The 16,093-nt window shown below is 36.9% G+C and overlaps 2 protein-coding genes across 3 annotated transcripts; one reads left to right on the top strand and one right to left on the bottom strand.

Annotated features, from left to right (window-relative positions):
• Positions 1–5,461: 5,461 nt before the first annotated feature.
• Positions 5,462–7,080, bottom strand: LOC129730084 (inactive hydroxysteroid dehydrogenase-like protein 1). 2 transcript variants are annotated; one of them, XM_055689114.1, is made up of 5 exons: positions 7,023–7,080; positions 6,817–6,951; positions 6,525–6,758; positions 6,017–6,465; positions 5,462–5,957 (listed from the first exon to the last, which is right to left on the bottom strand). In XM_055689114.1, exons 1-5 carry the CDS (start codon positions 7,039–7,041, stop codon positions 5,841–5,843), a joined length of 954 nt encoding a protein of 317 aa, XP_055545089.1. In that variant the 5' UTR covers positions 7,042–7,080; the 3' UTR covers positions 5,462–5,840. The 2 variants fall into 2 exon arrangements, with proteins under 2 accessions (XP_055545089.1, XP_055545088.1); XM_055689113.1 differs by lacking the exon at positions 7,023–7,080 and having other exon boundaries at positions 6,817–7,000.
• A 919-nt stretch (positions 7,081–7,999) lies between these two features.
• Positions 8,000–9,568, top strand: LOC129730645 (hydroxysteroid dehydrogenase-like protein 1). The gene is made up of 4 exons (XM_055690151.1): positions 8,000–8,212; positions 8,275–8,508; positions 8,567–9,015; positions 9,071–9,568. The coding sequence occupies exons 1-4, from the start codon at positions 8,047–8,049 to the stop codon at positions 9,161–9,163; spliced, it is 942 nt and encodes a 313-aa protein (XP_055546126.1). The 5' UTR covers positions 8,000–8,046; the 3' UTR covers positions 9,164–9,568.
• The last annotated feature ends 6,525 nt before the right edge of the window (positions 9,569–16,093 follow it).

Raw genomic sequence — 16,093 nt, 5'->3', positions numbered from 1 at the left:
TTCAGCTTCTGGATGCTATTCAGCGCATACTTTTCTCTGCACAACACGTTTGTCTGAAATGCGAACCGCTCACCAATACACATTCACACCTGAAGCGAGCAGAGCGAGCAAACAACTTCAGAGCACAGCTAGACTTTTTTTGTGTAACCAACACAATCACATTAAACATCACACTAATTGCAAGCTGACCGCCATTTCCATATTTCCTATCATATCGACCAACTTAAAAATTATTCTGCGCCACATCCTCGATCTCCTTCAACTGCACTCCACTTTCAAACACCACAGTGAAACTTCAACTTTATTATGCGCATACTTGGTAGCTCTTTCTGTATCGCTACTAATTTAAATACGATAAAATCACTCCCGGTAAAAAACTCGCACCATCACATCCCGATCAGAGAGACAAAACAAAAATGTAACAGAAGCTGTTAGTTTATTATGCGAAAAACCTCTCAGGTTGTGTTTTAAATTTGATCCCGTTAGTTGTTAGGGGAGTTTCTTTCGGCTTCACAGTCTTTAAAAAGTTTTTTAATGTTTGAACTGGATGAGCTCAAGTCAAACGAACATGCCACCAGCCCATCTACTATTGCCAAAATACAATCACCTGAGGGAAAAAACTGCTTTACTCCAACACAGCATCGACGAGAACCATTCATTCAAGTTGAATGAGGTGTGTATCCTGGATGAATATAGGTGAAAAACAGTGTTGAACGTGTTGAAAAGGTGCCACATTATCACGAACGATCATACGGTAAACAAACGCAGTGATGTTGAAGGCTTAAGCACAACATATACAGCAATCATGCAACACGTCAAGCGGAGTACAGAAATAAACAACAGCAAACGTCAACGGTCGCTGACAGCTTCCACCGAGTGTCACACAGCATAACTTGTGCGCAATAGAGTTTGCATGCAAGGTTGCTGGTTACGGAAAAAATGGTTTAGTATGATTGAGAGTGCTACGAGTTCCGCTTCGTTAAAGTGTAGAGTTTTTAATTTGTTTTTTTTTAGCATGTTTAGCTAATTTAATGTATTTTTGGATGTTCTGTTAGGATGATAACTTTCTGTTTTGACAATTAATGCTCTAGCCGAAGAACCACTTCACAGGAAAATGGTCCTCTCGGTAATGATGTTATGTGCATAATTTATGTATTTGTTTCTAAAAATCGTTTTGATCTTAATTTACTTGTAGAGCCTTGATAAAGAATATATATTATTCGAAACGTCGGTGTAAGCGAAATATATCGTTTTCTTTTCACATTTTAAAGACTGCGAAGCCGAAAGAAACTCCCCTGAGTAAACTAACAGTCGATAAAAAGTATAGTGTTAGTTGTTAACAAAAACAAAAATTATAAAAAAAAAAATTTTACTTATATCAAACCCATATCAAACTTTGTTACTAACGTATCAGCTTTCTAACAAAATTATATAGCATATAGAATAGTATAATAACAGCCATTGTTAGAAACAACAGGTTTTAATAGCGACGAAAAAAATGTTAGATTTGTTTCAGAACAACTTCATTTCAGGATTTGTTTTTATAACTCATTCAGATTCAATTTTGTTTTCAAAAGCATATGAAAAAATACAAGATTGTATCAAATTATGTTATTTGTATCTCGTGTTGATAGAATTTTGTAATTTTTTAGTTATGCTCTTCTGATCGGGATGGCATTGTTGCCAAACCTCTCCCTCAAAACGGACTCTGTAACCTTGCGACTACAAAGCTCTACAAACCTAGAATTACGACACCGTGTCGTATGTCAACGATGTAGAGTTAAGTAACCTATAGTGGACCCTTTTTCCTGTAGGACCAGTCGTCAGACGAATTCAATTTCTCTTAACATAAATCGGAATTTATAAATGTTTCTCCTGATTCTGATGCAGATTGACTGAATATGATGTTTCTCGATGAAAATTTCTTGAAAATCAAGTTTCCTTATGAATTGAGTTAGTTTGGCGGGTAGTCTATTATAGGAAAGGAGTCCACTGTAAGTTAATTTACCCTATTTTTGAAATTCAATTTAATGATCTGAAGCTGTAAATTTCATTGACAATTTTCTTTTTTTTTGTATTAATGGATTGGTAACCTTGAAGATTTTGCTTTTAGATTGCCAATTACCGATCATCTGAGATGATTTTAGTTATCTTGTTATTTTCGTTCCGCACACACTAGAAGAGAGCAAACAAGACATAACGATCATACACAAACACGATCGGCACACTCACAGCTAGCAGTGGATAAACGGCTTAAAGCAGACGCGACACGACAGATCCGGACGAAATACTAACATGTCAAGCTCAGGACATATTCAGTAATACTGTACAGTGCTCGGACCTGCCAGTTGGTCCATCTGTCGTGGAAGGCTGAGATCGAATGAAGACCAAATTTCTGCATGCTGACTTTTATACGTGACAACTAAGAGTTCATCTTTCGGTAGGCGTGTCTTTGTGGATTAATAAAACAATTAGTAGAAGGTCAAATCGTTTGTATACTTTAACGTCGGCTGTACTGAGCAATGACTGGCAGCACGGCTACATTGATTATACGTGCGATGGAGCTGCTCCTACAAGTTATTGTTTTGCAAGTGATTTATGTTGACAAATTTGCTGAAAAGTAAAAATAAGTGTTCTTCAATGATTTTTCTACATGAAAAAAGTGAAGTTTCAGTGTCCTTAGCATGAAATTGATAGATTTCATTTATGCTTCAAAAATGAAAAGCCAGCAGTGTTGTGTTGGTGTGAGTGCAGGCGTCGCGCTGGTTAGCACTGCGCTATGAACGATAGCTTTTGGAGACCGGGGCACGTCGATGTTACCATATTCCGGCAAGGAAAGCAATCATAATGGACTGTTTGGAGTGCTCAGATAAGTACCACATTAGATAATACATTGTTATCAACATTGTTTTGTGTGGAAAAAGGGCAGTTTTTAGTGCATTTGCGTACATCAATCCACCGATATATAGTGGAGGGTAGAGAGGCAAGATTTATTTGCTTGTGTGTACATGTGATGAAGTCGGTGCGATGGTTACTCGGCGGTGGTATGAGTGTTGGCACGAATGAAGTGGTTGATGTGGAAACAAGTTTATTGAACGCTTGTTTTCATGCATTTGGCTAGTGGCTCGTCCGCACTGACAATGGGCTACGTTCATATAGTGAGCATCGCGTTTCATTCTAAGATTGTTTCAGATAGTGATGGGAAATATCGAGCGGAGTCGTTGACGATGGCATCGATTGTTTCCGAGTTTTTATCGATATTATCGAGAAATTACCGATGGCTTTTGACGTTTTCAATAGGACCTATCTGGCTTTGGTAACAGTGCGGGGTCACGGTAGCAGGGACAGTTTTTGTTTACCTCTAAGTTTTTCTTAAGTCTGTTTGACTGTGGTGAAGCAGTTGATAATTTTCCTATATGATGTTTTTTAGGTGCGGGAGGTGGATCACATGCTTTGTGCCACCTGCGACATATCGATGGTTGTCGTTGACACTAGGACTTTAGCGGTGTTATCGATGGGAGGCGGTTGTCGATGTTAAAGATGGGTACCAATAACTTTTCTATAATGTAATGGAAAATATGGGAAAGATCACGAAAGATCTTTATTCTTGTACGAAAATAGACCTGGAACTGAAATTTAAAAAGCAGGGTTTTCTATAAACTGCACACTATTTACCAATGTCATTGTCGGACTATGGTGCAGTAATGATAGCCAAAATCTTATGCTTCACTTTTTCGATTTTTATAGCTTTTGGGCAGATGTTTTATATAATACGTTCCAATTATGACTAGTTCGGCATTTTGTTAATGAACGTGAGACTATATATTGGTCAATATGGATAACTTCGTTTTTAAATTATTAAGGCTTTGTATGCATGAAACTTTGCCAGTTTTTCTATTTAATAGGTAACATTCACATCGAAATGTCGTATCCCCGAGCGTCTGCGTCGGTAGAAGGAAAAATAGCGGTCGTGCGTAATGCTTCGGTGTAAACCGCGTTTCCGGTTCGGGAGAGTTTTGCTCATATGAACGTTTTCGAAATTAAGTGATTTCGCGGAGTTTACCCAGATGCTTGTTCATGTCTCACCGAAGATTTCGTTCGGTCGATAAATATCGTGACTAACGAAAACGCGATGTATACCTTCCAAAGAATCGCGGCCAACGTGTACTCGAGATTGACAAATAGCTGGTTGCTACAAGTGGTAAAGGCTACTTCACGCGCGTCGTACGCAGAGGATCGCGGTGTTTGGCAAGAAAGATACTCATGGTTCGTTTCCGTAATAAGCGCGCATCATTTTTATATTCCGTTTTTCAGGTGTGTTTTTCGCGGGATCGTTTTCTTAGAGCAGACGAAGTGAATACGAGAGACGTCGTTAGTCGATCTGTTATATAGAAAATATCCGGTTGACCGAACCTAGAGAGACTCCGCGTTTATACATTTCAAGAGGCCGTATTATCTTCAGATAGATCAACAACGCGCAATAGCTTTCGGTATAAAGAGGATCACCTTACGAGGAGATATCCGATCATTGGAAGTTGTCTCGATTCGGTCAAAGATCCAGTATCCTTGCGTACGATTTATTGTTGCGGTGTTACATTTTCAAACTGAATAAGTTCGAATCGCATTATGAATATCGCGGCGGATGTAATGAACTCAATGGCGCGACACTTGTTGTAAAGAACCCGACGCTCAAAATCAGCGCATCGTTCAGCAAAACGAACCCTGCTGTATACCTTGCCCTTTCTCCAACATCCCAGTGATTTCTCGTGGAAGTGCAGAGGTGTTCTCGGCTTCCATAAAGCGAGTATCACGTCAACATTTTCCTATACAAACTCCTTCTTTGACCTGCATTCGGATGCGGCCGGCGCTGGTATTGCCTGTTAAACAGATTAAGATCACCAGTTTTTACACATTGAGGATGCATGTTGGTCCCAAGCATCATCTATTGGTTCTCTGTGTAATTACTGCTGATCTGGCAATAACGGAGTAGCAACCGCGGGCGGTCAATCATGCTCATGCTTTAACGTCGGCTGTACTGAGCAAAAAGGCCTTGATTTAGCTCTGATTGGTCAAGACATGCTTTCAGCAAGGCTCAACATTTTTCAATAGTACAATACTTAGCATCACAAAATTACAATTTTCCGCATTTTGGTGGACGCATCGATTGCTGTATGAATGAAGGAGATCCATTGGAAGCTGACTAAGTATTGAGCATTTGAAAGTGGACCATTTTCGTGATGTTTTCCCTTATACATGTTACCATCAGACGTATAATTACATCAAAAATCATTAGAATTGGGACATTTTTTTGAAGTTGCTCTGAAACAAATTGAAGCAGGTTCGTCACTTATTGCTTCACCTTTACAAAGCCATCTTTTGTTTTGTTGTTGGTGATGTTGATGATGAAGATGATGATGATGATGATGATGTTAATGGAATAAAAAATAAACAATTTTATTAGAAATTCTGTTTATTGGAACATGGTGTACAAAAATATCATTACTTTCAATTTTTCATTTCTGCAAAAAATCAGATAAACGTAGATTTTTGGCTTGTTTACTTTGAAGTCTAAGTACTTCTTGTTGCTAAAAGGTTTAACTATTCAATTTTGTATTAATTTTATTTTTTTAAAGCCTCAATCTTTGTTAACCCGCTTTCAATTCATGCAGACTGGAATCAAAATCTTTGTAAGATCACAAAGCGTCGAAGTGCTTTCGCAGGATTCCGCAATTGCGAGGTTACAGTTACAGCCCTGTCAACTCTGACAGAACGATGACTGGACTGCTAGACTAGTATTATTGACACATTAAAAGATGTTATCATAGCTTCATATCATCAGCCTAGCGCTTAGTGCTCATATTCTGTACCTCTTTATCTTGGATTTTTTTGAGTCTTTCACATATTTTCCCACTTATAACCCGGAAAAGTGACGACGGAATCAATCTGTGTAACGGTAGCTGTAAAATAAGCAATCGATCAGTAACATTGTTAACTCTATACAACTTTTTTGACATACCTGAATTGAATGGTACCAATGGCCAGACGTATGATTGGTCTTCCCGATAGTCCACGTGGCCCACCGTCCGTAACTAATCCCATCCGGAACCAGCGACCCTCCGAACATTGATAAATCCAATGGACCTGTCATGTTGGTTCTAACAAATTGCGGAACCACCAATTGACATTCTACGCCAGTTCCACGCAATTCATTTTGCAAAGCGAGTGTCATGTTGTGTCCGAATGCTTTTGATGCTGAATACACGGTCATGTAGGCCGCGGGATAGTATGCCGTATGAGACGAAACGTTAACGATAATTCCACGACGCACTTGCTTCATGTGAGGCAACACCATGTGAGTCATCAGCAGCACTGACAGCACGTTGACGTTCACCATCCGCAAATAGACGTCATCCGTGTGAGCATCGAAAACATCCAACCGCTGCGGCATGTATCCCACATTATTTACTAGAATCAACCTTTCGTCATTTATGCCAGCTAGAAAAATTAATAAAATCCACTCTTACCCAGTATTCCGACGTCAATAAACTTCAGCACCTTCCAGATACGGGAATAAACGGTCGCCCCGTTGGAAAAATCCGCCACGATCCATTTGACCTGCACCCCGAAATTGTTCTGAATCTCTCGTGCTACGTTAATCAGCTTCGGCTCGCTCCGCGAAATTAGCACCAGATTCATTCCCATGCGAGCCAAGTGCACTGCGTAACCCTTGCCAATGCCATCGGTAGCTCCGGTAATCACTACAATGCAATCGAAAGGGTACCCGTATGCGTTACATATATATTAGAGTCTTATTACCTGCCCATGATCCGTAACGATCCGACAATTTTTGTCGAGCAAAAATCAGCTGCTTTCCCGAATACCAAATGATACTGATCAGGGATGAAAGTACGTTCTCGTAGAGCCACCAGACGAAGGTGTAGATGCCGATTGCTGCCCAGAAGTAAAAAAGCATTCTCCGGTTAGACACCACCTTCCAGCAAAAGGTTAATTTATATACTAACCTGTGAAATCACGGTTCATTCAATTCAGCAAGCCCGATTGGTGTGAGTCTACGAGTAAAAAGATAATAACTCATTGCAGCAGTGATTTGCGTAACGAGAATTGCGTGATGTACTTGAGTCTTAGTAATGCTACTATCATTTCTAGATGCCAACAAATACAGATAGAAGTAAATTTATCTTTCTTTTAGGAATGATGCGACGATCACCGTGCATATTATATTTTTAACAATCCGAGAAAACAATCGTGATCTTAAATAATATCATCAAATGACAATAAGTTTAATACAAAAACTTCAATTAGTCGTAATTTATTTCTCATTAAAACATGATGTATCGCCTGGAATTGTTCTGTTACAATACGATTGATTGTTGAACAAAACACAGCGTGTTATTTGTTTTACATTTTAATTTGATCGGTTAATTTTATCCACAACAATGCGGGCTATCAACTTTTGTAGCGTTCCCAAACAAGCTCACTTAAAATGCGTAATCATTGCTTCTTCTCTCAGCAACTATGCGATGAAAGGTCAAATGGTGATCATTTTAACCCTTTAAATGTGTATATTACCTTCAGCTGAAAAAATAATGTATAACAAAATTTGAAAGTCACTCAGTATGTTTAGCAAATTAAAATTATATAAGTAATGAAAATTTATCATACAAATAGAATTTTTTATTCATGAAATTTCCTTCACGATTGTTTTAGCATTAATGTCTAGTCCGACTGCAGGATCAGATAGAACTTGGTGATAAGACTATCAAAGACCCGCTTGGGTACCGCACGGCTTTTATGTTTACCAACAAATGTATTCGTATGCAAATGTGCCTTCGGTGCGTTAAAGGGCAATGTTATTACCATGTCTGCTGTGTATAACACTGAAGGTAAAAGATTGTATTCATCACGTAAGCGAAATGAAATGAATTTCTATACCTCAAGTCTCGAATTCTATAGACACAACTGCAGCCGTGCACTTATAGTCGCCAGTCAGTTCAATCTAGCGGCAATCACGACACGTGTTTTGTGATGCAGTTCGAAATAGAATACTTGGTGCTTTACCTGCTTGCTGCCATAGGACTGTACACAACGGTTATATTCTCATATGAATGCGGCAAATCACCTTTAGCCATTCTGTGGAGTGTCTTTTTCCCGAACGATGAACCGCTCAACAAGCGGTATGGACCTTGGGCCGGTGAGAATTGACAGCAACATAGTTAAAGATTTTTTTAATACTCTTTTCCAAACTACCAACAGTAATCACGGGGTCTTCCGATGGCATAGGGAAACAATACGCATTCAACTTAGCCAGCAAGGGCATGAATGTGTTCCTGATTTCAAGAACGGAATCCAAGCTCCAGGATATTGCAGAGCAAATACGGTCACAGTACTCCGTTAAAGTCCAATGGCTGGCAATCGATTTTTCGCAGAGTCCAAAAATTTATGAAACCATCAGAAAATCTCTCACCGGACTTGAGATTGGAATTTTAGGTAAGTTATGCAACAACCTTTGACATTGTTCTGGTTTATATCTATCGACCTTCGCTAGTGAACAACGTCGGAGTTGCCGAAGAGAATCCTCTAGCTTTCGACGAAATCTCGATCGAAAATGTACAACAATCGGTATCTATCAACATAATGGCTGCCTTGCAGATGACCCACATGCTACTGCCGGGGATGAAGCAACGACGACGCGGATTAATCATCAACATGTCCTCTAGCGCAGGAAACATGCCGATGCCATACCATAACCTATATGGAGCTTCCAAGGCGTATCTAAATAGTTTCACGTTAGCTCTTGATCAAGAACTTCGTGGCTCGGGAGTCGAATGCCAACTAGTGAATCCCATGTTCGTTCGAACCAAAATTAATAAGGTAATACATTCCGATAAAACATGGTCCGTTATTTTAACAGACGTCGAGAAATATACCGAGCATGCCGTTGCTACGATTGGGCGCACGAACTGTACCACTGGATACTGGGTCCATGGATTGCAGGTGAATTCCACCCGTTCCTACTGCAGTACTTTGTATAAAGTTATCTCCTTTTTAGACAACTCTGTGCCGGTTACTCCCAAAATCGGTTCTGGTAGCCCATTGGAATTACTCTGCAAAAATTATCAGAGCAAAACTTTTTCGGAACTAGTGTAGACCTTAGAAGTCATTGCTTAAAAAAAAAAAAAAACAGGTATTATAGGCGTGTAATTATTTTATAGCTGCAATTGTCTTCATGAACTGGACATTGAACTAATTGTCTCATTATAAACAAGGTGAACACTGCAAGAGGGTACGATTAAGTTAGGAGTGTGCGGTAAATCACTACAGCTCGACCGAGAAAGACAAGAGTCAATAAAATCGTATGTCAATAATTGCGCTGTGCAGTATTAGTTGACAAAACACAAAGTTCTTTGAAAATACTTTACTGCACGTTATAAACAACAAAATTGGAAAAATTATGGTATAATGGGACGCTGAGCCAGAAAAATTATATTTGGGTTTGATAGTTATAGAATATCAAGTGCACCATGCTATATGTCCAAAGTGTTATAAAATTATAGGAATATTTTTTACTTACTATGAATAAACTATTATATTATTTTATAAAGGAGCATGTTTCTTTTTTTAACTTATCTCTTTTAATCTCAATGATTTTCTTTCTACTTCTCTAGGTCTTCTTCATCAAAATCATTTTCAGTTATTTTTGTGATATAACCTGTTCAGTTTTTTAATTGCGGTCTTTTTTCTCAACATGACAATTATTTTAATTCGCGACATTGCTTTTCAGGCTACTTCAAAACTGTCAGCGATTAAATACAGTGTAAACATTCCAAACTACTTCTACCCAAATTTTCAAGACTAAATGTCCAATGGGTAATTTTCTAAAGCGTTTTTATTCAGATTGTTTCTTTGTAGTAAAAAGCAATTTTCCACAATCACAAGCCATCGTTGTTCGCTACAATTGATTCTCAGACGGGTTCTTTTCACAACCCAAGTATTCTGAGTTACAATGCTTTAAACGCTTTGAAATGAAAGTCAATACCAAATTCCATACGCCCTCTTAGAAAATCACTCTTGAGTCTGAAAAAGTTTTCAACCCGCGTAAAATGCTTGGCATTGTGCTGCTCTAAATATTCCACGCGCATCCCAAAAAACTGATGCCATGACGTTGCCAGCAGATGGAACGGTAATCACCGTTTTCGATACCGGTTATTCATTCCAAAAAGGTTTTCTTGGAATTTTGGTTTCGGTAATATTTGCATATTACGGTCCACTACACCATCCCTATTTGAGAGAATGGTGTAACAAAGTGAAAACATTCTGTAAATTTGTGTCAGTATTTTTTTTACGTTTTGTTTAGAAGGTATAGGATTTTCTATTACATGATTAGGATCTTGTATGTTTATAATTTTGAATGGTCCTATGTAGAAACCCAATCAGTCAAAAATACCAGGATTATAACAAATCTTGATATTTTGTTACAAACTTCTTGTATAAACAGTGCAATTTTATGAAATGAGTGTAGAATTGTTTAGCACAAATTGAGAAATTTTCACACAACTAAAAGTATTTGACATCACAATAAAATCGTTTGTCACCGCTGGCAGCTGGTGCCACCCATTGATAAATAGAGAGAACTTAGTTGCGCACCTAATACAGCCAAACCTGTTTTTGTGCCACTATTTTTTGTGCGAAATTTATTTTGTGCGACTTTTTTATGCGATTATTTTTTTTGTGCGACTGTTTTTGTGCGGTATATGAAAAAGGACCACTTCCGACAACATTTTCAGCCTTTTAATCTTTCCGATTCTTGGAATGAATTCCAACGTATTACAGAAGTGTTGCTTCCAAAAATTACTATTTGAGCCAGTTTTACGTAGGAAGAGTCACGAATTGCTTGCCTACGAAGGAAAGCGGTTGAAAGGATTAGCATGGTTAAAAAAGTTTCGTTTATCAAACCGATGTTCTAAAATTGTTCTCATAGGTATTCTAAGGGGCCATCCACATACCACGTGGACAGATTTTTAACGATTTTGACCCCCCCACCTCTCCCTCTGTGAACAACTGCCCATATAAATTCTGAAAAAATTGTATGGACCGTGGACATTAGCCAACACCCCCCCCCCCCCCCCAAAGCTGTCCACGTGGTATGTGGATGGCCCCTAAATCAGAAACAACAACTTTCGAGTTATTTTTAACTGAAATTTTTTTTTATGCGGTCCTTATCCACCGCATAAAAAAAGTTTTTTTTTCAATAATGCTGTGGAAATATTGTTTTATAGCTGCACGTGAAGTTTCAAACGCTTTTTTTATGCGATTTTTTTTGTGCGGTCCCTATCTCTCGCACAAAAACAGGTTTGACTGTAGTGTTGTTTGGTCGCCTTATCAAGACGCCCATAACTATATTTGTGATGATATTCTGCCATGAACATTATAAACAAACAATGAAAAAGGCATAACCTACTGCTGTCTCGCTTAAGATTACGTCATGTGTAAAACTGTAACCAAAAATTCACATATTTTATTACAGTGCCCTTTCGCTACATTCGTTTTAATCGATACCCGCCAAATGCACGCTTGGTTTTCTCACACTTTCTGTTTCGATTTTACCACGCTTTTTCAAAAAAATTCTCAGTTGTAGAAAGTGTGTTGAAAACATAATTCTCAAATGTATCTTGGGTCCTTATTGCATGGACATGTGAATACTTTTATGAGTTTTATTGATTTGTCCATTTTTCTGGATAGGGCTACCAAGTGTCATATCTTTCACAATTTATTTGTGTCATAATTTTGTGAAAAATGAATCGTTAAAAGCGTATTACATTGTCTTTAGAGCAAAAATCACGTACTATTCCAGTAATTGAGTAAGAGGATCTATTTGAAGCTCAAATTGCCGAGCAGTTTGGTTTCCATAGAACGTCGATAAGAATATAATAAAATCTAGTGGTTTCACATTTCAGCATTGGTGTATGAACAACAAACAACCGCACTTTCAACAATTTGTTATTTTTTAGGTTCAAGTTAACGAATTATTTAATTATTTAATAACTAGTACATTTTTTATGTATAATAGCCTTGATAAAGTTCGCGAAATTGCTATGGAGAAAAATATTATGAACTAACTTCTTATTGTAACCAATGAAATTGCATTATTCTACTCAATTATTTCTAAATTAAATTGTACCCAACAAAATAAACTACTTTTGTCATTTCACCATTTAACAGACAATTTTTTTACCATGAACAAATCGAAAAAGCACTGTATTTACATATATCGATTTAGTAAAAAGGTATTAAAACTTTAGCCCTATTTAACGTTAGTCTAAACATTTTTTAATGAAGTATTCGGCTAAAAACGAGTTTAATATTTTTGTGTTGCTCGATTTTCAATTCCCAGAAAACCATCAATATTCAGATAAGCATTTGTAATGTTGAACTGAAAAAATGAGCTTTTTGAGATAATTATTTTTAATGTATATAATTTTGTTTGTTGGAAAAAAAAGTTTTCTTGTACGGTGTATATTTTTTTCGTTAAGACAAAAAAATTATCTTCAACATTGCCGAAGACGTCACACCGATCAAAGAAACCGTTCTGGTTCTTAAAACATTTGTAATCATCAATACCATTTCTACATAAACCCATTTCACAAATTAGTCGTGATCCAAAAAAATACCAATAGCACAAAATGACTACTTAAGTCATGAACATTTGAGCAAAGTTTCAGCCAAATCAAGAATATGGGTACCTTTTTATAAAATTGTTTGACATTTTTTATGAAATTGCTTGAAAAAAAAATGAGAACAAACAGCAAAGCGATAAATAAATAGTGATACTTGGCCGTAATCGATAACTCCCGTCATATCAGGAGCAAGATATCTTTGATTTCATTTCTCACAACCAAATGAAGCGAATATTCTGATACTTTGCTCATAAGGAATCGAAGACCGTACATAAATCATATTTCTTAATCATAGTGTCGAAGTTTCGATCGAAATTTTCGCTTTTCCTATCTTCGCCAGTACTTGATCCGTCAGATTCTTGATGATTCCAAATTCATTATTATGCGATTATCAGAAACACAAATCACCATAAATAGGTATTTGTCATCATCAATTATACGCATATCTTCCCGACCAGGAGAAAATATCATCATAATATCCCAACCAGATGTTAAAAATACACCTCATTTTGATCTTAATATGGTTAACATAATTGGTAAAATATTAAAGAAATAATACCTAAAAATTGTTCCTCCAAGACAATATGCGATACAAAGCTCGATACTCCAATAACAAACCAATAATTTGTATTAAAATCACACAATGCACAATTCAGATAATTTCAAATTATTGAACACTAAATGCAAACTGAAAATATTATAAACAATCAATAACGAACAATTTTCACTTAAAAACTTACTTTGAATGAGATATTTCAAAAGCAACTTAAATATTGAAATATTGAATCATATGGTTTTGATCATAAAGCAAGTAAATTTTAGAGTATATCCAATGAAAATTACTCTAGTTCCTCGAATCATTGTGACCACAACAGAATCTAATAAATAGGATTTGCAATCCCGGAAATATCTTTTTCCGGGATTCCCGGATTCCGGGAATATAAATTTTGATTCCCGGGATTCCCGAATCCCTCAGATAATTCTCATGATTCACTATAGTTTACTATTCAATAGTGCAACTACGCGCGCCTGCTTGATGAGGCACTACCTTCCAAGGAAGAATTATGTGCTCCGACAGATCGACTTGAACTGTCCTACAGTACGGTCGCATTTTACCAACAGCTCGAGGCTAAGTCTTAGACTACCGAGAGATATTGAAATTTTGTTTTTCGCTTTCAACAGGCAAGCTTCTTGAAAGACTACCTGTTGAAACGCAAAGTAATAAATTTGTTTTTAACGTTAACGAGTGTTTATTGAATAAATTTGGTTTGAGATATTTCTAATTAAATTCTTTAGTGAAGTGAAAGTGTAGTGAAGTTTTCCAGTTATGCCTGGAAAAAATAAAAAAGCTCGCTTTGATGCGGCTTCAAGGAAACGTGAGGCATCTCCTCCAAGTGACACTGAAATTTCGACTAACAGGTATGATATTCTTTCTTCCGTTGGGGATCAAGAAATTCAAACTTCTCATACTGAGCATAAAGCCGTTATGAAGAAGGTTAAAGTTCCACCTGTTGTGGTATATGTAGCAAATTTTAAAGCATTTCGATCAGAGCTTTCATCGTTTCTGTCGGATGTGAAAGTTAATTTTCAATTTGGCCGCCAAGGCAAAATTCGTATTTTGGCCGAATCTCTTGATGGTCATAAACATCTTTTACAGTATTTGACTGAAAAGATGTATAAATTTTATTCTTTTGATGCCAAAAACAAGAGACCGTTTAAGGCTGTTTTAAATGGTCTTTCAAATGACCAAACTATTGAGGAAATTAAAGAATGTTTGTCAGAATCACTTGGTTTTGCTCCCAACCCAGTAATTTTGATGAAACGAAAGGCAAATGCCAAAATTAATCAAACTGGAATACACCAGGAAAATTACTTAGTACATTTCGATCGTACCAAAGTAAATAATTTGAAATGTTTGGAAAAAGCACGTGTTTTATTTAACGTGCGAATGAAGTGGGAAAATTTCAAGAGACATGGAGAAATCCATAATCTTACACAATGTCGGAATCGTCAAGCCTATGGTCATGGAACTCGAAACTGCCATATGGCAGCAAAATGTATGATTTGTGGTGACACTGGTCACACGAAAGATATCTGCCCCATGAAAGAGTCCACTAATAGTTTCAAATGTGTAAATTGTGGGGGAAATCACAAATCTAATTTCTTTAATTGTCCTGTAAGGTCAAAAATTATTGCTTCTAGACAACGTAGGAATTCTAAACAACCTGTTGTCAATGTGGGTAATCAAAAGACTTTCAGTACTGTTCAGGCATCACCAGCACTTTCATTAGCAGGTGTGTCTGTAGGTAATAATTTAAATTCAGCTAACAAATTTCAGACAAAAAATCCTGTTCAGGCAACACCAGGCTGTTCATATGCCAGTGTCCTTACAGGTAATATTTCAATTTCAAACAGTAACAAACCATTCGTGTTTGGTGCTGAAAAGTCAGCCAGTATTGATTTAGGTAGTCCAACTCCCGAAAAAATTGAATACCTACAACAATCCATGCTGCAGCTAATGTCCGTTTTGTTGAACTGTAACTCGATGTACGAGGCTGTTCAAGAAGGTATAAAATTTACAACTAATATTGTTATGAAATTAAAATTCAGCAATGATTTTAAATAATGCTGTAAATTTTCTAAATTGGAATGCTCGCTCTTTAAAAGCGAAAGAGGATGAATTTTTCAATTTTTTAACAGTCCACGATGTGCATATTGCAGTTGTGGCTGAAACACTTTTAAAGCCAAATATTAAACTAAAAAAGAACCCACATTACACGGTTCATAGGTTTGATAGAATTGATGTTGCCGGTTGTGGAGTTGCAATAGTTATCCACCGTCGAATAAAACATCGTGTTTTACCCCATCTTGAAACCAAAGTTATCGAGAGTTTGGGAATTGAAATTGAAACAAGTATCGGCATTTTATTTATAGCCGCAGTGTATTTGCCTTTTCAATGCACTGGTGAGCGAAAAAATTATTTCAAGGGAGATTTGCAAAAACTCACAAGAAATAAATCTAAATTTTTAATCATCGGTGATTTTAATGCGAAACATCGATCTTGGAATAGTGCTCAAAGCAATTCCAATGGAAAAATATTATTTAATGATTGCTCGGCTGGATTTTATTCAGTTCTATTTCCAAATGGTCCTACATGTTATTCTTCTATTAGGAATCCATCTACAATTGATTTGGTACTAACAAATCAAAGTCATTCATGCAGTGATTTATTAACTCATGCTGACTTTGATTCTGATCATCTTCCCATAACATTTTCTATTTCCCATGAAACTATTTTAAATCCCACTAGATCTGTGTTAAATTATCACAAGACTAATTGGGATAGATATCGTTCTACGATCGAAAAAAATTTGAATGATGATATTATTTTACAAAAT

This window comes from Wyeomyia smithii, chromosome 3 (genome assembly GCF_029784165.1).
Source record: "Wyeomyia smithii strain HCP4-BCI-WySm-NY-G18 chromosome 3, ASM2978416v1, whole genome shotgun sequence".
NCBI lineage: Eukaryota > Metazoa > Arthropoda > Insecta > Diptera > Culicidae > Wyeomyia > Wyeomyia smithii.
The sequence above is the reverse complement of the archived record's forward strand: the minus strand, read 5'-3'. Positions and strand labels throughout refer to the sequence as shown.

Bases quoted from the DNA above. Each gene is read 5' to 3' on its own strand.
- LOC129730084 (XM_055689113.1), bottom strand. From the start codon at position 6,973: ATGCTTTTTTACTTCTGGGCAGCAATCGGCATCTACACCTTCGTCTGG. The intron at 6,759-6,816 runs GTAATAAGACTC...ATTGCATTGTAG, and splicing joins TCGTTACGGATCATGGGCAG to TGATTACCGGAGCTACCGAT. The intron at 6,466-6,524 runs GTAAGAGTGGAT...GGTTGATTCTAG, and splicing joins TATTGACGTCGGAATACTGG to TAAATAATGTGGGATACATG.
- LOC129730645 (XM_055690151.1), top strand. From the start codon at position 8,047: ATGCAGTTCGAAATAGAATACTTGGTGCTTTACCTGCTTGCTGCCATA. The intron at 8,509-8,566 runs GTAAGTTATGCA...GACCTTCGCTAG, and splicing joins ACTTGAGATTGGAATTTTAG to TGAACAACGTCGGAGTTGCC. The intron at 9,016-9,070 runs GTGAATTCCACC...TCTCCTTTTTAG, and splicing joins ACTGGGTCCATGGATTGCAG to ACAACTCTGTGCCGGTTACT.